The sequence below is a fragment of the Taudactylus pleione genome, unplaced genomic scaffold (assembly GCF_031769625.1).
Source record: "Taudactylus pleione unplaced genomic scaffold, aTauple2 ptg000201l, whole genome shotgun sequence".
Lineage (NCBI taxonomy): Eukaryota > Metazoa > Chordata > Amphibia > Anura > Myobatrachidae > Taudactylus > Taudactylus pleione.
In genome coordinates this window covers 29,766,083-29,792,801 of record NW_028284603.1, presented here as the reverse complement: position 1 = coordinate 29,792,801, position 26,719 = coordinate 29,766,083, and the positions used below count along the sequence as shown (strand labels likewise).

Genomic DNA, 26,719 nt, shown 5'->3' with positions numbered 1-26,719 from the left:
TAAAATGTTCTATTTAAGTATGTTCACAAAAAGTACAACTGTTGGAAATGAGGTACTCGTAAATAATTAAATAAAACTCTCTCTACATTTTTTATTTCATAGACTGTAACACACAAACATTTTGTAGAAAGACTGCCATGCGACCCAATCAAATGGGAATAACATTTTTGGGTTACAACTCATTTTAAAATTCTCAGCTCTAGAAAATCCTTTATTTAATGATTTAAAGGAAGTAATGTTAATTTATATGGGTTAAAACTACATGTTTAAATAAAAGGATTTAAAGAGGTTTTACACTTTCAAATATATATTTATTTTACTAATTCCTTTCCCTTCTCAATAATAGTAATATGAGGAGGCTCCTTCTCAGTGCAATTAGCCAGATCCTGAAATCATGGTCAGATCTTTGCAGATACGAAGATAGCTGAGCATCGCAGACTGATCTAAAGTTTAGACCTAAATACAGTGAATGGTAGTGGGCACAGGGAGTGTTCAAATGAAATTGCTACTATGTGTAAGTAATTAAAAAAAAAATGACCATGTTGGGTACCAATGAACCAGGATGAAGGAGAAAGATAAAGTTTATATAAAATTAAAAGACAAGGCACTGTGACCATGAGAATCTATGTCCACTAGGTCGGCGTGCACTTTGTGGGCACAAGGTCAGCATGTACTATCCATGACGCTTGTAAAAGGTAGATACTAAAGCTGTTTGTCAACAACTCTTTGAGCAGAAATGTGGTAATAACTATCTTGTCCTGAAATTAACAAACTTGAGGCCAGGAAAGGGTCCTTGCATACTCAGCTGTGAGACTTGGGAAGAGGCATGCACACAATGGACACGTACATCTTCACAGACACATGCACACAAAAATAAGCAAATAAAATGAAATATATGCACAAAACTGTACAGTGGAACCTTTTAGTAGAAATTTGATACCTTTAGCTGGAAGTTAGTTTATTGTTAAATGTATTTCTTTTTTTTAATGAACTAAATTTTTCTTTTAGCCTTACGAGTGCAAAAATTTGTGGGTCCCAGAGACCCCTCACTTTAAAATATTGGGGGGAAAGTGCAGGAAGGGGGAAAGTGCAGGAAGCACTTAAGACAACACTGGGGGCAAGGAGGGATTAAGGGCAGGCAGTACTGGGGGTAGATAGGGGGTAAGGGTAGATAGCAGCTAGGGCAGTACTGGGGGCAAGAAGCAGGTTAGTGGCAGGCAGTACTGGTGGTAGAGTGGGGGTAAGGGCAAATAACAGCAAGGGCAGTACTGGAGGCGAGGGGGTTAACGGCAGGCAGTACTGGGGGTAGGGACGGGGTAAGGAAGGATAGATAACAGCTGGGGCAGTATTGGGGGGGGGCAAGGAGGGGGGTAACTGTTTGAGTGATGTCCCATGGACTGTGGAGAGAGGCCCTCATGCTAGAATGTCATTCCGTGTCAAATAAACACACTTTTTGTTAAAATTTTTACCTCACCAGCTCAGATTTTGTTCATATTTGGTATATGGAGAGTATATAGTCTAAGAAAAATACAACATTTTATTTAAATATCTCATGCCGTTTCCAAAATATATCTGTAAAGTTTTTTTAAAAATCTGTCAAAAACGCACAACCAGCATATTTTCGCCATAGCAGCTCTCCTAATTAAGCTAAAGAGGTGGGAGTGTGTTTTTTATGCCCTTTTTATGATCTAAAACAATAGGCTTTGTGAGGAAAAACTTTTCCCAAATTCAAACTGAAATTTTTCATCATAATGACAATACAAGTTTGTGAAGTTTTTCTTGCACAGTTTGCGCAGACATGCTACAAACTGTCCTGCAATACTGAGCATTATTCCTGACCATTGATTCATGAGAACAATGATTCAAGAGCATGATTCATAAACAATGCATTAACATTATTGAAGATCAGTATTTTCTTGCAAGCATTATTCATCGTTTTTTGTTAATAAAGTCATATGGGAACTTTTATAAATAGGCCTACAATATTAGAATTTTTGTAAATTCTCTTAATTACGTTTTGACAATCTCAACATGTGAGAATATATAATATCTATTATATATTCTCACATGTAGATATTGACAAAAAGTAAGAGAATTTACCGTACATTTAATTCAAATATTGAGTGTTGGGCTAATTTTAGTTGTTCCATCATATATTTGGATTCAAAAGTAGGCCCTGATTTTTTCAAACGTAGTGCCTCCTCCTGTCTAAAATTATTTTTAACTATGAATTATCCTCCCACTTTAAAATTTGACAAACATTTAACATTAGTAGTAACTATTTCCAGAATTTTTTACGACGCACTTTTTGAGTTAATCATGATCCAAAATTTCTGTTTGAATTTGGAAAGTTTTCCTCACAAAGCCTATTGTGTTGTATATCTTAGGAAAGGGCATAAAAAAACTGTAAAATGACACCACTTCCACCTCTAGCTTAATTAGGAGAGCTGCTATGGCGATTTGAAAATATGCTGGTTGTGCGTTTTTGACAGATTTTTGGAAACTGCATGATATATTTAAATAATATTTTGTGTTTTTCTTAGACTACATATATACTCTCCATTTACCAAATTTTAACAAAATCTGAGCTGGTGAGGTAAAATCAGTGTGTTGATTTGACACGGAATGATTCTACTAGCCAGGAAGTCATCACATAATGGGAGGAAGGGCGCAAATGCCGCAGCCAGACAGAGGAACTGGAAGCTGCGGGTCAGAAGGAGGCAGGGTGTGCTGGGCTGTGGTGCACTGACAGTGTCACCTGCTCTGGACCCAGGTGTTGTTGCCGGCGGCTGGGATTCAGCACAAGTCAAGGTCCCAGTGGCAGCTGCAATGGAACGGCCCTTGCACCGGCCCTGACTAACGTGACACTGAAGGGCCGGCCGATTACAATGCAGCCGCCATTGGGGCGGCGATTGGACAAGCCCTGCCGGCTGTGATTGATTGGGGAGACAATGAAATCTGTTATTGACTGCAGAGGCGAGCACAGGTCAGTGACAGCGCATCCTGCGGGACCCACTCATTTTTAAAAATGGAGTCCCTCAATACCTGTACCGCTTAAAAACGCGCTATAGATCGTATTTTGCGATCACTTTGATTCATTTATTTGTTGACATATATTTTAAATGAGGTCATCATCACTAACCATATTTTCCTATTCTACCAAATTGTTCGGGGAACTCCTGAATATTTCGGAAGTCCCACCAACTCCCAGAAGAGAAAAACACCCTCCCACATCTTAGGGAACTGGGAGAAAATGGCATCATCTTGGCCACGCCCCCTCTTTACTAGCCTTCTATTTGCAGCATTATGCCACAAGGAGGCAGAGTCTAATAATGAGACGGGCCCAGTCCCACAGGGATAGCTTGGCAAGTATTCACCTAAAGGGATGTAGTTATGAGGCCGCCGGTCTCAATACTGACAGGGGAATCCCGACAAGGGACTTAAGATAGGCATCAAAATGCAGACGCCGGAATGCCAGCCCAAACATGGCAAGTCCGGGGCGTCCTTAGCGTTAACTGCGGGGGTGAGGTTAGGCACCACTGGAGGGGGTTAGGTTTAGGCAAGTAGGGGGGAGACTTAGGTTTAGGCACTAACGGGAAGGATATATGGAAAAAGAAGAAAAAGAAGACTCTTTGTTGGAGGCACTCAAAATATAATTGAAAATTTTAAATTTAACTTTTAATAGTTATATTTCTAAAATATAAGGTTGACATACAACATATAGTATATAAAGTTGACATACAACATACATATAATATCTGTAGTTATAGACAAATATATGCCAAAAAAGGAAACTTATGAGAGATTTATACTCATAAAGTTAGATATTCTGGATGATGGCGAATATTAGTAGGTAAAAGTCAATCTGTTCATAAAAGGTACTTCAGATATACGTAGATAAATATAACCATAAATTAGTATAAGTCAGAAAAGTCTCCAGAACAATGATTGACACATATAATGTAGACAAATACAAGCATAAAATGCCTTCCTGCTCAGAGGATCCCTCAATGCACCCCCTTAGGACAATACAATTTATATAGATACACACGTCATATCCTAATGCCTGTGGGAAGAAGCATTTAGTAGAATAGCATACGTTGATGTTCCAAAATAAATAGACATGTGATAAGAAATTGAAATATATCAGTCCCACTTATTAGGATAAAGTGGTAGCAGCAGAATTGTCACCTATGGAGCATGAAATGGGTTAGATATAACAATGTCAGAATAAATATCTGAACGTAAAAAATCAGTGGGTATACCGTGTCATAAGTATCACAATAGTAAAGGAGAGGTGCCCAGATCCTGACTACCCCACTTCTGCTGTCACCGAGTCTTGTATGAAACAGGGGACATGGGATGAGAGAGTGGGGTTGGCAGCTGGTAGGAAGGAAGGGATATGAGCACTTCTGCTGCCAGTGTGCGCAAACCCTGGCTATCCTGATATCAAGGATATTGCAGGACAGGCGGGGCCGGTCGGCTGATGAGAGAGTGCGAAAAATGAAATAAGATGCAGTATAAGGGATAATTAAATGCAGTTAAGTCACAAGATGAAAAGGATACTCAAAAAGATTATTTGCCGATATATATCAGTTAGGCAATCCAAAAGGATCAAGGCTAGTTAACGATGTGTATTGCATCAAACTAGTTCACATTTTCCACCAACTGTGGAAAACATCCCCAAAGGTGAATTCCTCCGCCTTCATAGGAACTGCTCTGATCCTCAAACTTTTAAACAACAAAGTGTAGCTTTGTCATCTAGACTCAAGGAAAGAGGATACAGCAATAGGTCTATCAAAAAGGCACTGAGATATACCTTGAGAACCAACAGAGAAGATCTTATCTTCACAGATAAATATAAAATTGGAATAGGTACAAAGGATACTGGGTCTCATTCAGACCCGCTCGCGAGCGCAGGATGCTCGCAAGCGGGTCGATGGTACCCAAATGCGCATGCGCATGACGGAGGGAGCTCCGTCGTGCGCATGTGCGAGATCCGGATAGCGACAGCCAAGCTGTCGCTCCAGGTCTCGCATCAAAGGGGGCATGCTGTCGATGGTGAGTGACAGCACGCCCCCTTTGGCGGGCGTGCCGGGGGCGTGGCTGCCAGACGGAGGCGTCTGGGTCCGCCCCATTGACATCACTGGGAGTGATTTTGGCTCTGATAGAGCCAAAATCACTCCAGGGCTTGCGGTCACCGAGACCCTACCGCAGGGTCGCGTCGCAAGCCCGATGGTCGCGATGGTCTAGACCAGCGCGACCATCATGGACGCTCGCATAACACTCACAGCTATGCGAGCGTCCAAGAGGCCACTCCATTTTTAAGTAGGAGGGCCCTGATTCAGAGCGAGCGCTCTGGTCAGAGCGTCCGGCTCTGAATCAGGCCCACTATTCGATTTGTGGGAGACTTTTGTCATGAATGGAAAACGATAAAGAACGTTATCCAGAAACATTGGCATATTCTACATCTGGATAAGGATTTATCATCTAACCTAGGTGACAATGTCTCGATGAGCTGGAGACGATCTCAGAACCTACGGGATAACCTCACCCAAAGCCACTATAGACGTACCACCTCCAATGGAAGGCTCATACCCTTGTGGATCATGTAAGGCCTGTCCCCACATGATTAAAAAGAAACAAGTAAGCGATAAATATGACCAAGTCACATCAATTAAGAACTATATCAACCGTAGAACCAAAGGAGTGGTCTATTGCATTACTTGTGAATGTGGTATGAGATATGTGGGTATGACAACGAGGATGCTCAAAGAAAGGATCCTGGAACACATTGGCACTATTAGAAATGCCCATCAGGACTCTTTGAGAATGAAGAAACTCACGTCAGTGGCCAGGCACTTCGATCATACCCATAAAGGAAATTTAAAATATTTCAAAGCCTTTGGGTTAGAGGAAGTCAAACTTGGCATAAGAGGTGGTGACCTTACAAAGGAACTACTTAGACGGGAAAGCCAATGGACTTTCAAACTGGGCACCCTTACACCAGGAGGATTAAATAACAAGAGATATGGTAAGAACTTACCTTTGTTATCTCTGTTTCTACGAAGTCCATAGGGTCCACAGGGTTGACCTTGGGTATAGGTTGGGAACCAAATCCGGGCACCACGCAGTTAAAGCTTTTAGCTCCCAGGATGCACTGGGTCCACTCTCCCTATAACCCCACCCCCAAGCCAGAGGCACCTCAGTTTGTAAGTAGCCAAAGGCCGGAGGAGGAGAGAAAAAGAGAGAGAAAACTGGAACACTCAATAACCATACTCACCGAAATGGGAGACGGAAAACCGGTGACCAGCCACACAGCCCATATGAAGCCAGGTGCGTCAGGGCGGGCGCCCTGTGGACCCTATGGACTTCGTAGAAACAGAGATAACAAAGGTAAGTTCTTACCATATCTCTTGTTTTCTACTTCAGGGTCCATAGGGGGTCCACAGGGTTGACCTTGGGGATGTCCCAAAGCAGTTCAACCAAGGGTGGGGACGCTCCTGTGCTGAGAGGAGAATCCGTCGCCAAAAAGGAAGCATCCTGAGAGGCAAAGGAAACCAATGCCTAGAACCTTAAAAAGGTGTGGACAGAAGACCACGTGGCCACCTAGTAAGGTAAAACAGCCGAGGCGCCACAGCGAGCCGCACACATGGCCCGAGAAAAAACAAGCATCAACAACAGGAAGGCCTACCCATGGGTAGGCCCCTGAGGAAGACCTACGAGGCCATCCAGCCAACATTTGGTTATAGGCCGGCCATCCTTTCCTGTGAAAACCAGAAATCTCAGACCACCAATAAGGAGTCCGATTTCCGTAAGGAACCTGAACGGATCACAAAAATCCAAAGAGGCCAGACCACAGTCAATGAGGCCACACCAGCCGAGAGGACTGGGGACAGAATGGCCGTACCATAAGTTCCAGAACAATATGGAACCTGAAAACCACTAAGAAGCAACACAGGGCGAGAGCAACTCCCACCCTGACATGATGCCCTCCAGAAGAGGGAGCCACATGAGAACGCTCCCAATTCAGACACTCTCCTGGTTGATATAAACACCCTGAGAGAAAGAGAGAGCCTAAGCAATAGACCATGTAATGGCTATCACAACCAGCGGTTCCATTGACTGTCCCCGGAGGTAACGAAGAACCACTACTTACTCCCCAGGAGTCCCTAGGGAGGACAAATGGAGGCATAATCAAGAAAACACTCCAAAGGATGAACTGGATACCAGAGTGGAGCAATTCCATATCTTAACCATACTGACAGTGTAGAGATCCGCACTGTCAGGAAGACCAGGCCAAGTGTGAAACCCAAGCCAGCCGGAAGGAATGCCAGAATATCTGGAAATCCTGGACACCGGAGGATTGTATCGACAGGTACAATACCATAAGATTTATGGCTGCCACAGTTTGTGGTAGGTCCCAGCAAAAGCTGATCCATGTGCTCTAATCATTCCAACGATGACAAAGCCAGGGAAGCCGTAAGACCACTGTAAGGACACAGTCAAAGACAAACGACCCAGGTCCAAGGCAAAACCAAAGACCCTGAGACAACAGGTCCGGGCAGTGAAGCATCAGGGATGGAGTATCGATGTAGAGACTCCGAAGATCCAAGTACCCCTGACATCTGGGGCAATCAGGAGCCACCAGCAGGAAAGCATCTCCGTCTCGATTGAAAACACTTCCAAAGACCTTGAGGAAGAAGGGAGACCGGAGAACACAGGTACACAAAGTGGAAGGACCACTTCACCGACAAAGAGTCGCTGAAGGTTGCTTCAGAATCCCCAAAGCTGAACTGTAACACCATAGTGTGATAAAGTCAGAAGGCCATGAGGGTCACCTCAGGGGGGCCCCCCCTGCTCACCAGGAGATGAAACCTCTCTTGGGGAAGAGACTAGTCCCCGGGATGCACGTCGTGACGGCTGAGGACTCCCGCTTCCCAATGGAGAGCTCCTGAAATGAACGCTGCCGAGATGGTCGGGAGGAGACCCTCGGACTATGTCCGAATATGTGACATACCTGTCATTGCCACCCAACGAACAGTGTTGCTAAAAAGGAAGCCACTGTCCTGACCCTGTCGGACTGAACCTTTTCAGGTTCACCGGGAAACAAGAGTTATGCCAGAGTAAGTTAATTGACAGGGTGGAATCGACAGACGTCCAACTGCACTGAAAAGGATTCGATCCAGACACTGTCCATAGCAAAGAAAACCCTGGACGAGATGGCCATAGCCACCCGGACAGGGACCGACTTGCCTCCGGAGAGAGCATCATCGTTTGAACAGTTATCCGACAGAAAAAACTCATTCCATCTGGAGATGAGCCAATTATGGAAAGGCCTGGAATGGAACTGAGCCCATTCCACCATGCATCCCAGAGTGTAAAGACATCTGTCGACTGCGCAGACAACCATGTACTCCTAATGGAAGAGAGGAGATTCCGTCTTACGCCAGAAGAATTCTCAGATTCTGAGAATCCAGCAGGGATCCTAGATGAAGAATACCCAGAGAGGGATGCAGGGAGGACTTTTTCCCCGTTGATTAAACGTCTGCACCCTGAAGAAGCCACAGTCATCCTGACCTGGCCGTAAAGTACCCCGGTGATCCCGCTAAGAGCAGGAGGCCGTCCAGGTACAGGAGCATTGGGATATACTGAACAGAAGAACTGTCAGAAAATCCAAAACGCTGGTAAACCCCTGTGGGGCTGAGGACAGTCCCAACAGGCAGAGCCCGAAAAATTGTAAGTGTTGCTGTGATACAGCAAACCTCAGCCCATGCTGAGGAAAGGTCTCTGTAAGTACCCGTAGGCACGCGTCCTGTATATCCAGTGATACCATAAAGTCCCCAGGTTCCAAACATCGTATGATGGAGCATAGGGATTTCCTCCTGAGCCCAGGTAGCTTTAGGAACTGGTTCAGGGAATTGAGACAGAGAATAGGCCAAAGAGGACCATTCAGCCACCGCACCAGAAAGAAAGCAGAACAACCAGTCCCTCACTGAGATAGTGGGGATGGCCTAATTAGCTCCGCTTACCGCAACAACTGCATAGCTTTCTGGATCTGTAAGGCCCTTGTAAAGAGGGCGTACCCTCCTACCCACGTAGCCGCGGCAACTTGACACTAATACCGGGCGAACTGAGAAAATCGGTATCTCCCAGTTGTAGGCCTGTCCCGTCAGGCTGAAGAGATATCCGTAGGTTCAGAAGCAGGATCGGCTGGCAGTCCAGGCCTGCTCGGTACTGGATATGTCGGCCCTTGTAGATGCCGACAGTCTACGAAGAAACAGACCTTTAGGCTGACCCAGAGGACAAAAAAGACTTAACAGACTTAGTCTGAGGCCTTGTAGTGGGCATAGCTGAAAGCGGTAAACTTGTCGTTAGTAATACTGCCAATGTTACTACAATCTTGTCAAGGTCAGGACCAAACAATATCAACCCTAAAGATGGTATCTGCATTCCCAGAGCGCAGCCATAGGTTATTACGGAGGATACAGTCGCAGCCGGAACTCTGAAAGTTAGGAGACTGGTATCCAATATAGGCATTTCCACCTATGACAACAGCATATATTACGTGAGCGACCAAATACATTTGAACCCCCGACGTGTTGGAGGGGAAAAAACGTTACAAATGCATCAACCCAATATGCAATAGTATTAACCAACCATGCTATAGCCATGGTAGGATGGATAACAACTCCTGAAAGCAAGTATACTGATTTCAGGCAGAGTTACCACCTACGGATCCGAAGAATCCGACCACGCAGGAATGGGAGGCGTAGTAACGTCTGTAATCAGACGAGTAACACGCCCATCCCCCCCAGGAGGGGCTCGTGATGACCCTCAGGGAATTTGGGACAGGAGGCCAAACACTGTTGTAACACCTCCTATCTGGCAACAGCCAGAGTCCCGCTATGCGATCCACCCGCTAGTCAGCAACAGGGAACCCGAAGGCACGCAATACTGAGGGTGTATGATACAGGTGCAGGTCAACATTCACTCTAACCAGAATGGACCTGCTACCAGCCCTAAAGCAGGGATAATAATACCTGAAATAGGCTTCCCCCCGTGTAAGAGGGAAAGAGCCCCGAACAGTACCCAGTTCACGGCAGAGCCAACTGGGAAGTAACCACAGGGCGTCAACCACGCCAATTAGCGTTTCGTAGAAAACGACATCCACCCAGGGTGGCTGTTGTGGTAATCCCTGCAAGGGGAATGACAGACTATTGTGGCACCAGGGGGAATTCATATACTGCGAAAAACCCCTGCAGGGAGCGGTAGTCTGTGTCACAGGGGAAGAGAGCAAGAAGCTGCGAGATACCCTGAGATGAAAAGGGCAGTATGGTGAAGTAACCCCAAGTGAGGTACAACAATGGGGCCCGCCCGGCGATCCGCAATTGAGAGGATCCCGAGAAAACAAACCGCCCAAGGGGGTCGTGAAAGAGGCCGGCACCAGATGACGCCACATACAGAACCCTTTATGAGTCAAATCCTCCGCACTAACACCTGCAGCACATGACTTGCAGGATAGTAAAAATGGGTGCAGTATAACGCTCTATCTCCTGGTCAGACATATCTGACCCATCTTGGCGGAAATATTAAGCAGCGCTATACTGGTCCTGACTGATGCCAAAAATTAGCTGCAGGGACCCATTTTCAGCGTATGCAACACACAGTTCCATCTAAAATATGGCAACGTGCAGCACGCAACAGTATGTGACAAACCACACAAATATTAACAAGTATATAAATGTGAGGTCTCAGAACCACCCTAAGTACAGCTGTATTAGGGCAGATAAAGAAAAGGGATAGATATACACTGACAGGTGAGAGAATAAAGTACAGTCAGCACTAGCATAAGTCACATACAATGCAGATATACACATATATACATAAACATGTCATATAATATACTGCACTATTACACTGCATTCAACTGCCCAGATTCAGTGTCTGGGAAGGCTACAGTGCTGTGTACACTGACCTGATGGTGAGGTACGCAGGGGGACTGGACTCACTGCCATCCTGAGAGATTTCTGCTGCACCACAGAGATAAAATGGCCGCTGGAGACCTCAGAGGAAGCGTGGCCCGCGGAGGAAGCAGCTCAGCGACGCCAGACTATGGATACTGAAAGGCGCGCTGAGCTGAGGGGAGGAGCCGCTGTAACAGGGAAGGCTGCCTCCCCTGGCCGGCTATTAACCCCCGGGACGCCGGCTCCCTGCACCGATCGTTAAGTCCCTGGTGGTCTAGTGGACACACGGGGTATGGGGGGCCCGCCGCCACTGCCGGCGCCTCCGGTCTGTCCCCTGAGACCGGAGGCACAGGACTGCATTTGAAATGCGCGGATCACCGCAAGCGGTGATCCGCGACCTTACCTGCTCCCCGTGGATCCGGCAGCAGTCCTGGGCGCCCACAGAGTCCGGCTAGTACAGACTCTGGGGTCCCGCTGAGATCCCCAGATCTGTACTGGCGTCTCAGCGCCAGCGGGGTGACGGAGCGGCAGCTTAGACGTCCTATGGACAGTCCGACGCTGCCGCTCTGAAGAGTCCAAAGTCCATGGAAAAAACTTTGTCCCTAAAAAAATAAAATAAGCTTAGGGGCTGCTAATCAGCTCCCCCTGCGCTAACGGTGACCCGACTCCGGCCGGGCACCAACTTAAACTGAGGTGCCTCTGGCTTGGGGGTGGGGTTATAGGGAGAGTGGACCCAGTGCATCCTGGGAGCTAAAAGCTTTAACTGCGTGGTGCCCGGATTTGGTTCCCAACCTATACCCAAGGTCAACCCTGTGGACCCCCTATGGACCCTGAAGTAGAAATATTAACTATAGTTCGTTTCTGTAACATCCCGAATTAGATACTGCACCTCCCCTTTTTGCACCTATAGATACACATGCATTTAAGCATCGTGTACCTTAAGGTATACATACAGATGTGTATATGCATTTTACAGTCTCTATACTGTACAATTATTAGTAACCTTGGATACTAATCACTACATTTGCTAATTAAAAGGTATATATTAATATCCAGTGCTTTCTCCCTTCATCTGTCTACTTATCTACCACTGCCGTTTTGTTTCCATATATAATGCTTTCTCCTCATTATTTAAGGTTTTAGAACCAATGATTTGATATACATCTGTCCATACAAATGTACAAAAGTTTAATGAGTAAGGGACTCACACTGTCATTAAGAACCAATATATATATATATATATATATATATATATATATATATATAATATATATATATATATATAGATAGATCCTTATATGTAGATCCTTTTGGAATAGTGATCTCTTTACCGTCTCCCCCGGTTTTTTTTTACCTTATTGATTTGGAATAGAACTGATTGAAAACATGTATAACTCTATCCAATGGAGATGTTTGTGGGTATGTGTGTGTTTATGTATGTGTATGTATATATTGCGCATATGTGTACATATATGCTAATACATGCACTTCCCATGAACTCCCTGGTCAATAGATAAATCAGGGGATTTGTCTGTTCTTGTGGTAAAAAAAAACTGTGCTTGTTATGTTTGCTTACCATCACATCCTAATTATTACACTGATTAACTTTTTATCACTAGAATAATACCCTCTAACAATTACTTTATCCCAATATCTCTATTTATATGGCAATGATATGCTTTTCATTTATGTCCTTGGATACCATTATAAATCAATAATTATTATCTCTCTGGGCACGAACGCTAGGTCTTAATTGTTAATTAGACTAGTATTTTACTATAACCAGGCAGAGTATAAATACCATTTGAACACATCACACTTTGCTGTATGTGAACAAGCCTTTCAACAGGCGAAACATACGTCATCAACATGGTCATGTGATCCGGAAGGCAGGGCACCCTCCCGACTGATGCGCATTAGGGATTTCCCCTGCACCTCACCGCCGCCCGATCACAGGACGGCAGCCGCGACTGCCTGTCCTCCATGGCCACATTTCATTACAAGCTGCCCTGTTCTGCACGCTGTGCAGCCGCATGAGGTATTTGGATTCCCCGCACTTACAGGCATCACACGGAGCTGTGCGGTGATTACAGCACACCCGCTCAGGACTCAGTCAATCTCTAAGAGTTGTGACTTTCAGGTATTTTGTGTCACATAGTCCTTCCACTGCTAGGAATAGGACTTCAGTTAGATACTACAGGTAATAGAGAGAATTATATACTCAGCCCTTCTGGTGTTTGCATAACGCTGGGGACCAACAGATTATTGACTCTGGGATACCATTTTCCAGCATATGTTCCTATATACAGTCAGGTGCATAAATATTGGGACATTGACAGAATTTTCATATTTTGGCCTCTATTCACCACCACAATGGCTTTGAAATAAAACAAACAAGATGTGCTTTAACTGCAGACTTTCAGAATTAATTTGAGGGTAATTACATCCAAATTAGGTGAACGGTGTAGTAATTACAATGGTTTCTATATGTGCCTCCCACTTTTTAAGGGGCCAAAAGTAATGGGACTATCAACAGGTGTGGGCTATTCCCCCGTTATTTCATTATCAATTAAGCACGTAAAAGGTCTGGAGTTGATTCTAGGTGTGACATTTGCATTTGGAATCAGTTGCTGTCGACTCTCAATATGAGATCCAAAGAGCTGTCACTATCAGTGAAGCAAGCCATCATTAGGCTGAAAAATCAAAACAAACCCATCAGAGAGATAGCAAAAACATAAGGTGTGGCCAAATCAACTGTTTGGAACATTCTTAAAAAGAAAGAACGCACCGGAGAGCTCAGCAACACCAAAAGACCTGGAAGACGACGGAAAACAACTGTGGTGGATGACAGAAGAATTATTTCCCTGGTGAAGAAAAACCCCTTCACAACAGTTGGCCAAATCAAGAACACTCTCCAGGAGGTAGGTGTATATGTGTCAAAGTCAACAATCAAGAGAAGAATTCACAAGAGTGAATATAGAGGGTTCACCACAAGATGTAAACCATTGGTGAGCCTCAAAAAACAGGAAGACCAGATTAGAGTTTGCCAAACAACATCTAAAAAAGCCATTACAGTTCTGGAACAAAGATCAACTTGTACCAGAGTGATGGGAAGAGAAGAGTATGGAGAAGGAAAGGAACTGATCATGATCCAAAACATACCACCTCATCAGTGAAGCATGGTGGTAGTAGTGTCATGGCGTGGGCATGTATGGCTGCCAATGGTACTGGTTCCCTTCTATTTATTGATGATGTGACTGCTGACAAAAGCAGCAGAATGAATTCGCAAGTGTTTCGGGCAATATTATATGCTCATATTCAGTCAAATGCTTCAGAACTCATTGGACGGTGCTTCACAGTGCAGATGGACAATGACCCGAAGCATACTGCAAAAGCAACCAAAGAGTTTTTTAAGGCTAAAAAGTGGAATATTATCAAATGGCCAAGTCAATCCCCTGATCTGAATCCGATTGAGCATGCATTTCACTTGATGAAGTCAAAACTGAAAGGAAAATGCCCCAAGAACAAGCAGGAACTGAAGACATTTGCAGTAGAGGTCTGGCAGAGCATCACCAGGGATGAAACCCAGCGTCTGGTGATGTCTTTGCGTTCCAGACTTCAGGCTGTAATTGCCTGCAAAGGATTTGCAACAAAGTATTAAAAAGTGAAAGTTTGATTTAGGATTGTTTATTTTGTCCCATTACTTTTGTCCCCTTAAAAAGCAGGAGGCACATTTAGGAACCGTGATAATTCCTACACCGTTCAACTGATTTGGATGTAATTACCCTCAAATTAAATCTGAAAGTCTGCAGTTAAAGCACATCTTGTTTGTTTCATCTCAAAGCCATTGTGGTGGTGAATAGAGGCCAAAATATGAAAATTCTGTCAATGTCCCAATATTTATGCACGCACCTGACTGTATATCTAGCATATGCTTAGCAGTTACTGAATCCATCATTAACTAGCCTTGATCCTTTTGGATTGCCTGATATATATCGGCAAATAATCTTTTTGAATATCCTTTTCATCTTGTGACTTAACTGCATTTAATTATCCCTTATACTGCATCTTATTTCATTTTTCGCACTCTCTCATCAGCCGACCGGCCCCGCCTGTCCTGCAATGTCCTTGATATCAGGATAGCCAGGGTTTGTGCACACTGACAGCAGAAGTGCTCATATCCCTTCCTTCCTACCAGCTGCCAACCCCACTCTCTCATCCCATGTCCTCTGTTTCATACAAGACTCGGTGACAGCAGAAGTGGGGTAGTCAGGATCCGGGCACCTCTCCTTTACTATTGTGATACTTATGACACGGAATACCCACTGATTTTTTACGTTCAGATATTTATTCTGACATTGTTATATCTAACCCATTTCATGCTCCATAGGTGACAATTCTGCTGCTACCACTTTATCCTAATAAGTGGGACTGATATATTTCAATATCTTATCACATGTCTATTTATTTTGGAACATCAACGTATGCTGTTCTACTAAATGCTTCTTCCCACAGGCATTAGGATATGACGTGTGTATCTATATAAATTATATTGTCCTAAGTGGGTGCATTGAGGAATCCTCTGAGCAGGAAGGCATTTTATGCTTGTATTTGTCTACATTATATGTGTCAATCATTGTTCTGGAGACTTTTCTGACTTATACTAATTTATGGTTATATTTATCTACGGATATCTGAAGTACCTTTATGAACAGATTGACTTTTACCTACTAATATTCGCCATCATCCAGAATATCTAACTTTATGAGTATAAATCTCTCATAAGTTCCCTTTTTTGGCATATATTTGTCTATAACTACAGATATTATACGTATTTTGTATGTCAACTTTATATGCTATATGTGGTATGTCAACCCTATATTTTAGAAATATAATTATTAAAAGTTAAATTTTAAATTTTCAATTATATTTTGAGTGCCTCCAACAAAGAGTCTTCTTTTTCCATATATCTTGTTGTTCTGACTCTGGGGAGCACCGCCAACTCCAAAGATTTATTATCCGAATTACGGCATTACAATCCAACAAGTTGGTTTTCAAAACTATACCTTTCACTATGCTAGCTTTCTGTCAAAAATTTGAACTTGCTAGGGCAGTGTTAATCTAAGATCTCTACACAAAAACCCCCCTCCCATCTTTCAGTTGTGTCCTGTGCAAAACTCAACTTCAACTACATACACTAACGGGAAGGATGCAGGGTGGGGAGGGTTAGGGTTAGGCTACAAAAAGGGAGTATACCTACCCGACCCAACCATCGGGATGCCGCTGTCTGTACTCTGACAAGGAGGCATCCCGACAGTCGGCATTACATACCGAAGCCCACCTAACAATAAAACTACATAATTTAATTTCCATTTATAACAAATGCCCTACAAGTGTCCTGGGGAAAAAAAACCAACACCACAACCTTTAATTTTTTTTTATTCAACACAAGCCTATCTTCGCTTGTTTATTTTTAGGATACTAAAGGTAGATAATAGTAAGAGTGAACAAACATTTAAAAGATTAATTTGTTTCCCACAATGCTGGACCAGATATGATGTTAGGAAATACAGAACCCCAATCTATGCTGTGTAGCAGTGTCTGAAGACCATAACTCACCTTGTGCAAAGTTGTGTGATCGTAATAGTGATGCAGAGAACACCCAATTATTTGTATTAGTCTAAGAATTACTATTTCTGTAAAATGACAACACATTCCTAATAGGGCCATAAAACTAACACTGACATCGATCTCCGAAAAGATTGCAAGCTTTCACAGATAGGGTCCTCTGTATCCTCCATTTCATGTCTGCACGCTGCTTCATATGTTATTGTTCTGCTTCTAGATACTATTTGCTATACTGGTTGCCCTGCACAGCAGTGTTTTGTGACACCAACAACAAACAATGATCTTTAGATTACCACAAAAAAAAAAGTGAAAGTTGAGTGATAAGTTATGTCAAAGACATTAAGGGGTCTATGTATCAGCTTGAAGATTGAAAGATCTCTCTCCTGCCCCTGGAGCCCCCATAGACAAACAGTAGTTACACCATCTAAGGATGGTGTAAACCACCGGTGCTAAACTCTGAAAAGCTTAGCTTTTTGGAGTTTAGTACATAGGGGTCAGTTCGTAGTCTCCATCGATAATAAAGGGGACTGATCTGCAGCGCTAATTAGCACTTTGCCACAGATTTCTGTGAAATCTCCTGCATTGTGCTATTAGTACATAGGATCTATACATAAAATGATGCAGACACTGCAGTTTCTGCATAATTTTATGTAAAAAATGGCTAGATACATAGGCACCTAAGTCTTGCTACCTTCCATGAATAAAATGACATACAATACCTTTCTCCAGTATTGTTTTTGCTGGCTAACTTCCGTGCTTGTCTGTCCATCAAACTTGTCCGGGATCGTGTTTTTTTCCAAGAGTAGTAATACTTTACAAGGCTTGCTATGGTCTTATCTGGAAGCTTAAAAAGGGGAAGAGGGATTTTAATATGCTTCCAATTTAAATGCATCTAAATTGGGACAACAACTACCTCTCGAATTGAAAAGTGTGAGTTTAGTGTAAGTGTGGTGGTAAAATGAAAAAGGCACATAATATACAGACTATTTCATGGTTATTGGTACTCTGCTATTGTCATCTGAGGGTGGAAGTTCCTGTATATAGACTTCACCACTATATAAATACAAATACTAAACTGGAACACACAAATAGTAGCGCCAACATAGTGAGCGTAACAAATGGTAGAGTCTCATTATATATAGCAACCAAAATGATAGCAATATCTTACCATTTGCTGAATTCTATGGAAACTTTTCCCATGGAAACTAAATGCTTGTTCAAAAAGAACTTTATCTTCAACTGTCCATTCATCGGGGAAAGGTGTAAAATTGGGCAAATCAGCAAGAGATTTTTCAATGTTGTGTTTGTGCCAAAACAGCATGCCAAGTGCCTTGAGAGGAGAAAGACATGTCCTGTAATTCTACAGCCCAGAACCTGTTTTTCACATAACAAGTATTACCCTATAAAAAGCACTATCCGTCTTTTACCTAGTGTATAAGACTGTAAAACAACATTGTTGCTACTAGGAAAACTCTTGGTGCTCTAGGCTAATTTGGGTGTGCGGATTCCAAATCTGAAATCTAAATTTACCTATCACATCAGGATTTCAAGTTATAGACATTACCAACGTTTAATTTGTACACATTTCATATAGTATTTGCTATTTTACACAAATGAAACTTAAACAGCATTATTTTACTTAAACATTAAAAACACAGATCTGCAATAAAAAGCTTTTTTAACGAATTTATGTGATACTTAGAAATTTTTGGCTTCTGAACACGAAAATTACTCCCGATTTTACATATCTCATCACATTTTTTTTGCAAAACTTGTATTTATGAAGAAGTCATTTTTTTCATATTCTTTAAAGTAATAAATGTATTCTGCCTACATTAGAATACATTGTCTTAAATGAATTCAGTCGGTAGTATAGAACGTTGCAATTCAGTTCTCATCATAAAACTTCCCCCCGCCCAGTGCCCGATTAAGGTTCACATGGGCCTGAGCTGAAATTTACAAAGGGCCTAAACCCCATACTGTCTAAAGGAACATTGCATATACACAACTACAAGGTGAGCTGGTGAAGGTGGAACCAAATACAACACAGTTTTACCCTGTGCCGGCTCATTTTAACCCCCTGCCTACCACCACATACACACACAGTACATATACAGTACACACCACTCATACAGTACACACACACTAATTGATGCTACTCATCAAATAGCCATCATAGAACAAATTACAGTGCCAGGCTTCATGCAGCAGCAAATTCCCTAACCTATCCGATGCTAAACTGAAGGAAGGCATTTTTACAGGCCCTGACATTAGAAAGTTAATAAAAGATGAACATTTAGGGCGTGTAACTTTCGGTGTGGACTTCGTTCAAACAAGTGAATTCAACATTTTTAGGCAATGTCAAGGATCCAAACTATAAAGAAATAGTCAGGGACATGCTTAATAGTTACAGAAACCTTGGCTGCAATATGAGTTTAAAGGTACATTTTTTGAATTCCCATATTGAGCATTTTCCGAATAATCTCGGAGACTACAGTGAAGAACAGGGTGAACGGTTCCACCAAGACGTTAAAGATGTAGAAAGAAAATACCAGGGTCGTTGTGACGTCAGCATGATGGCTGACTACTGTTGGATCATACACAGAGACGAGACAGAAAAAGCTTATAAGAAAACAGCAACAAACAAAAAATTTGAAGACAAAAAATACAAGATATTAAAGTTTTTTTTCCAATAATTATGGTTTTGTTTCTATTGTTTGATTTTATTGTTATTTTATTATGTAATTAAGACAAAACCACAGTGATATCATCTACACTTCTTCGTATTTCACAATAAATATGTCAAAAACAATTAAAATTTTATTTTTTTCTGAAAAATGTATGTAACCCCTTATAGTTAAATGTGATGTGTTAATTTTTTTTTTATACTGTATACTAATATCCTTATGTACAAATTAAGAATATAAAAGTATTATTAAAAAAGCTTTCAAAACCTTAAATTTTGCAGACCTGTGAAATTATCAATAACACAGCTTGGGTTACATATAAAATATGTTTACACATTAGATGAATATATTAAAAAATGCTTTGGGGACTCACTCTTGTGCTTATGTGTTGTATTTATTTCCCTGTACAGAAACCAGCAAAACTTGAACGTTAGTTCCTGACGTGATAGGACAATTTGGAGTTCAGATTCAGAATTAGCACAGAAATTAGTCAAGAACACCTGGATTTTCCTCAGTAGCTGACAATAACTTTTTTTGTTGTCTAGTGTAATGAATGAGTGCGCACTTCTGTCCTGAGCATCAATGTTCATGAATAAAACTGTGGTTTATGATTCTAGAGATAGACAGAACCAATAAAAACTCATTTATATACGCCGTGATTGCATATTGGCTGAATTTACGTTATTTAGTCCTGGATAAACATTTAGAATACAATGGGAAGATAAATGCATACAAACCTTGTAACTGGCCAATGTGAGGCCATAAGAAACAATGATCACTGTGGCCACTGCATCATAAACATGTATATGCAAGGTGACTGTTGAAAAAACTCAAAATGGACTGAAAGATGTGTATGACTAGTTTATGGGGATTTACATACACCATGCGATTTTTGTCATACCCACCACAGGAATCGCTGACTTGTATGGCCACTTGTTTATGTGAAAAATATCGTATGAACGGGATGCAGTTATAATACCGACAGTCAGAATGCCGGAGCTTAGAATGCAGACATCTGTCAAAATCCTGGCACCGGCATAATCCCGGCACCTGTCTCCCCACGGTATAGTACTGGGTTATTTAAGCCCTAGAGGGAGAATTATAGTCAGGCACTAGGGGTGGAGGGTTAAGTTTAGGGTGCGGGGAGGAGTTTAGGTGTAGGCACTGGGGTGAAGGGCTTAGTTCAGGCAGCGGTGAGGGAGGGTTGGGTGTAGGATACTGACCGACAAGTGTCCTAACCCTGTTGAGATTCTGACTGCTAGGATCCCGTACCCAACACGTATGAACATGTATATACAGAAAAATCCATTAACAAAAAATATCAGTCTAGCAGCACATTTAACTTTACAGAAATGTGCCCTTTTGACCTTCCTGGGCGTGCAAGCCCTATTCTCCCTCTGCAGGAAAAACCTCTGTGCAACATTGTGTCTAATCATTTGCAGGCCCAGAAAGCAATGTGCATAGTTGAAAAATTTAAAATGCAACTTCCAATTTACATTCTCCAATCAATTCAACTACAACTTTTCTTTATCTCTTTGAATGTGCATTTGTATGCTGAACACTCAATAGTTTCAAAAGGCACCCCCACGGATTAGTTTAGAGACTGAGCTCAATTACATCACAAAACTAATTGTAGGAATAAGGCTCTGCGGGCATCATTTAAAAATCTGACCCAGCAGTACTAAATATTGCTTTTGCATAAGGGTGGAACTTTTCATCCGTGACCTTGAGGCACTAAACCACACAAATGTATGTTGGCATGAAGACAGGCTCATGAAGTCACAGAAGCTGTGACATGTAAAGTTCCAGCAAGAAAATAATGAATCATGCAATTAATATTGAACACGTTTTTTTGCAATTCCTCCTGATGATTTACATGTTATACATTTATTGTGTTTACAAACTACCTTGTTTATTTTTTGGGCCATTTGGTGGACAAAATAAAACTGCCAACAAGTCTATCTATATATTTCTGTATCACAATCTCCCTAACTTCCTCAATCTGCCTCTTTCAGTTTTCCTCTCAGTCAAGTAGTCTGCTAAATCGGTTTCTTTCCCCCTCCATGCTGTTTCGCAAACTACCAGATACACCCTACCATGGATTTTAGAGATGATTGACAAATCAGACAGCATAGGGATTTTCCTTCCTGAAGCTGACCTAGGTCACATAACACATGGGGAAGGGGATATGTGTTATGGGGATAGAAAGGGAAGCCAATGGACTGCTTATCACAGACCCTGTATACTTGCAGATCCATGTCAGACCAATGGTTTTACTTTGTGAAGCTAATAAAAGATCAATTTAGGTGTAGTTTAACGCTAATCTGCTGGTCACACTGACACCAAGCTTTGCGGAGGAATCATATTTTGGGCTTTTACAGATAAAATTATATACTAGAATCCCTATATATTCCTGATGTTGCCATGGAATATAATCTATGTAGGCAAAATAGCAAAACTTCACCTAGTTCTGTAATCGCTGCCGATACCAGCCAACCGCAATGTGTGGAAACCCAAAATGAACCTGGTGTCCAGTGATAGAACGATTATATCATTTTGGGCCATGTTGGTAAATGGCTGTGCTTAAAATGTTGGACACTGAAAAATTTAAAAAGTGCGAGATTTATACAGAATAGGCATGTATCTTACAATGAATGTATAGGAGCATCCATACAGTTGCAAAACTAAGTTGTGTGCACAAAGTATGCTTCACAAATGAGGCCCAATGAAGAGTGTTCTCCCCAGGACCTTTTTGCTGGGTGCTCCGCCCAGTGCCCGAGGTGCTCACTGCGCGGGACCTCAGCCCACCCTGCACTGGAGGCAGACTGCAGGCATTGCAAACGCTGAGGGAACACCTTCCATGGAAAGCAGGCGAAGCAGCACAGCTCTGACCGATTTGTTCGGGGCTATGAATGCATTATCACTGCACCTGCTGCCCATTTTACTTTACATGAGGCAGGAGAATGTGTGGGGGCCTACCAGAGGTCGCCAGAGCAACAGTCATTTCAGGAGGATCTCATTATACCTTATGCTGAAAACCAAGGGAGCGGATTTAAAATGTTACAGGTACAAAAGCAGTCTTTGGCTACAGTGCGGCTATTATTTGTTGCACTGTGATTTTAAAATGGTGTTGCAGACTTGAGGCTTTTATAAAAATCCCCTCCCCCCCACCTAACTTTGGAGAATTTCTGGGGAGAACAGTGATGCATAACTAAAAAGAAACTACCTTATACTACCTCATATGCAGTCACCACAGCATAAATTGTGGAACTAGGATCTTAACAATGTAACATGCACAATAGATACATGGTAAGTGACAGGTTATTATTCGATAATACATACTTGCTCCACGTTGTACCCATGTTTTTCTTTTGCAATTGCTATATATTCATCCACTGTAAATAGATGTACAAAGGAGCTTTCAGGCCATACATTACATAGTTTCAGATTTGTGTACAAGTTACTGCCTATATTGGTTATTATTAACATCAACAGATATGCTTTAATAATATGTTATAGAACAACATTAGGTACATTTAATTGTGTCATGTCTCCTGAAATATCTAAATAATTATAGTTACAATAATTAATATTAATCTCACGTTTCCTAGACATCCTATGGACATTATGGTTGGAATTGTCTGTTATATTGTTCTAGAAAACTATTTCATATTACACAACATATTACAATTATCAATAGTTACGGGGTCTTAGAAGATTAAAAGTATATAACAACTAGGCATTTGTCACAATACACACAGCAGTAACAAATTATGCATTACGGTAATAGTTGTTTTGTATGTAAATAATAAACACTTACATTTCAGATCTGGTATATTATGATATGGAGACCACACCAGCATCCCTCCATTGTCTTTATCTGTGTACTTGGTAGCACCTTAAATGCAAAGTCTTTTGTTAGCAGCCAAGTAATTTGATTTCATTAAATTACTAATCAAAAAACTGGAATAATACTGTATGTAATGCTAATGTTCCAAGGATACCGATTATTATTATGCTAGTAATGGGATGTCTTGTTATTATCCAACTACACAGCACGGGACGGACTCCGGTAAATGAAATAGAAAAAAAAATACAAAGTAATTTATACAAAGCTATGGAACGAGAATGTAGTCAAACACAATGTAATCCCTTTTAAGGCAAAACAGGGAAATAACGTTTGCCTGCTGCATCTGTAGATGACCATACGATATGTGGAATTTTTAGACTGACTTGATATGTTTTAAACTTCCTTATGTTGCTCTTTGCAATAAAGAGAGGATAACTAACACAAATATTCTGAACATTTCTATTAGACATTCATTCTGTATATTGATCTAGAAACACTTTATTTTGCATTAGGACTGTGACGTTTCCCACCTCTTCAGTAATTCTTTTTACAGAACCGTGTAGCCATCCTACATCCTTCTTCAGTACGGTCTGTACCAGCAGCTTTTTTCATTGCTCACACTAGCAACACTTTAAAGGAGTAGTGCCACATAGAATAAAAATGCTTTTTCCCCCCTATCATTTAACACCTTATTACCAAAACACCCAACGACAGAGGTGTTGGGAGAAGCCCCAGTATATCAATGAACTACAATGTATCAATGTAGTTAATTGAGATTAGACTTTGAATGTGGACAACTGTTCATTTTCTTTCTAAAATGTTCAAACACTACAAGGGTCTGTGCTGATCATCATTAGCAGCACGGATCTACGCTCCAGAGTTGTAGCTCCCGCAACATATTGTATAAGCCTTCTCTCCCTCTAAGCAGAGAACATTTACTAGAATACAAGATCTGAAACCGACTGCACGATTACGACATTGTAGTCGTTTGTCAGTCATGTGATGAGCCTGCACTGAACAAACAGTCGTTCAGTGCAGGGTCATCAATCATCTGGAAACATGCTGAACCTGACGATATCGTCAAGTTGACCAGCATGTTGGAAAGATGATAGATGTCTAAACGACCAGCGGGCACGCGCATCGCTGGTCGTTTTAGACACTTTTGCAAACGATTTGCAGACGATTGAACGATCGTTATCGTTCAACTTAATCATCTAGTGGATACCCCCCTTTACTGTAGTTGGCCTAGATTTACACACCACTTCCCTCCTCTGTTCCGCATCTACAGATCTACTCTTTTCGTCGGCATGAGCATGACAGAGCATATCTTACACTAATAATAATTACTGTCCCCAAAATCACAGACTTAGGATCAGTACAATGCAAATAAGCCATGATGGATAAACACAAAACTGCTCAGTAACTTTAGACAGAAACTCAGGAACTGGGTAAACTATAGCCTTGTCCAGAGATAAAAGCACCATGGGTGCGATTCAATTGTTTTAATGCAGCCTCTCTCCCGTCTAAAGTGACAGGAGATTGAGGGGGCGATATTCTATTGCTTTTGGGTGCCCCATGCATTTTCGCACATATCGCAGCCAATTAGATGGGGTTTAGCCACATAAAACAGCTAAACCAGTCTAAAGTCCATGGACTTTTCGCACATTTCTGCTCGCCACCTAAGAAGGGATGCAATCAGAAATGTCTGGCACCACTGGTTCTCATGCCCGATCAGAGCAACAATTGAATTGCTCTGTCGGACGCCCATAGAGACGCCAGCGAAAACAATTGAATTCCCACCCATGTAGGGTGGTGTGACAAGAGGGGCACCAGCTTAAAGAACCTTCTGGCATCTATTATCCACCAAAAAAGGTGACCTTCTAGAAAAGGAGCTGGAGAGAAGTGTAGCTAAGAAATCGAAGATAAACTCCTGGACAGTGTCCAAAACTAGATTTAAAGAGATGTATGAGTACGGTTTTATTTGGTTCTTATCGCCAAATTATCGCAAGCTCGGATTTCTCTTATTGGCTATCCAAAACACGTGACAGCCGGATAGCCAATATGATGCCGTTTGAGATCCAAATATATCAGAGTAAAGCTGAACCGCACATCTCTAATTTAAATGTCAGTGATCCATGGGACGTTTCTAAGAGGGGGTCTAGATGTGCCAGTCTATGGAGAAACATGAGTGCTGGAATTTAAGGGATGCTCAAGTACTAACAGGGACCACTAAAGCCTACTGAAACAAACCTAACAGATCCAAGATCTCAGCCCTTCAAATTAAATTTAGTCTAAATTTCTAATCCAGGCCAGATTGAACAAAAAGCCATAGAATGTGGCATGGGATAAGTATTGGTAGGTTTCCATTTCACAGAACAGTAAAGGTCCAATAGTAAATGCGAGGCTTCAGTATAGTCTAGAAGACTGACTCCAAGAAATCACCAACACGCAGAACCTCAGCTTGAAAAAAGCCCATGCGCACGGCATCTATTCACAGTGAGATAGGAGCTTGGGGGCAGCCCAGCATGTCGCCCACTTTTCGGGCACACACACGCCTTTGTCGTGCGTGAGAGTGCCCTTTCTACAGTCTGGCGTCCTGCCACGCGCCGGACCTAGAATGAACACTATTAGAACAGTTTGGGAAGCTGTCCAAAACATTCACATACCAGGCCCTATTGGGCCAGAATAAAGGAAATATGTAAATCCATTTGTTCCATGGTAACAGTGATGACGATCAGTGGGTGTCTCAACCAAAATATGAAGGTTTTGAATTGGATGTCACCATGTCCACATATGACAACCGCCAACCATGACAATGTGGTTGAAGACCTCCAAAAGTAAAGATTAGCCTTCAGGGGCTTCATGTTTACAATTAAAAATAAAATCAAACCAGTTTTTGACCTAAAGATTGCGTACCGAAGACAGCAGGAATAAAAAAAAAAAAAAAACACCCTACAACATGAGGATCCTGGTCACTCCTGAAACTGCAAACAAGCCCCGGGTACCACCTGGTGATTTATAGATGTCACATTTTTTCTACCATTGTGTGACTGTATTTTGACAAGCAAAACTAACAAATTCTGAGGTCCAATGAGAGAGGAATAAGTTCCAGGATGTTACAGTCTCAGATCAGCCAACTACCGACAATTAGAGATTCTAGGACCCTTTCCTAGACAGACAGGCTTGCACTGATCGTGAGGATGTGCTAATGGAAAGAGTAAGATAACAAACTTTAAGTCACTGAGTGTACGGACTGAAGCCATCTCAGTATCTGTCTAACCATGGTTAGAGTACATTTTAGAAGCTGATCCAAGTAAAGCCAAAATGTGTCCCCTTGCTTTCCAGAAGAATTGGGTACATGGAGCTGCCACAATAGCAAGTAATTTGATACCAGTACTTGAACAAGCAGTGGCGTAACTAAGGGGGGGGGGGGGTCGACCAGGACTCATGTCCTGGGTGCAGTCCAGGTCCGTTTCAGTCAGTATAGTGCGGTCCGCACTACACAGCATAACAGACATACCGCCGGGTAATACACTCGTACTACCTGGCAGCGGTGTGTTTGTTTTAGCAGCCAATTAGAACCAGAC

At 42.2% G+C, this 26,719-nt stretch overlaps 1 protein-coding gene across 4 annotated transcripts in view; it reads right to left on the bottom strand.

Moving 5' to 3' along the window:
* Positions 1–26,719, bottom strand: part of RCOR3 (REST corepressor 3) — an 83,905-nt gene that overhangs the window by 41,677 nt on the left and 15,509 nt on the right. For all 4 annotated transcript variants that reach the window (XM_088477304.1, XM_088477302.1, XM_088477303.1 and 1 more), the window contains 4 exons: positions 23,103–23,180; positions 22,625–22,677; positions 17,764–17,925; positions 17,315–17,439 (listed from right to left, as the gene is read on the bottom strand). In XM_088477304.1, the coding sequence (XP_088333430.1) occupies positions 17,315–17,439; positions 17,764–17,925; positions 22,625–22,677; positions 23,103–23,180 (418 nt within the window). The remainder of the gene's footprint in view (positions 1–17,314; positions 17,440–17,763; positions 17,926–22,624; positions 22,678–23,102; positions 23,181–26,719) is intronic.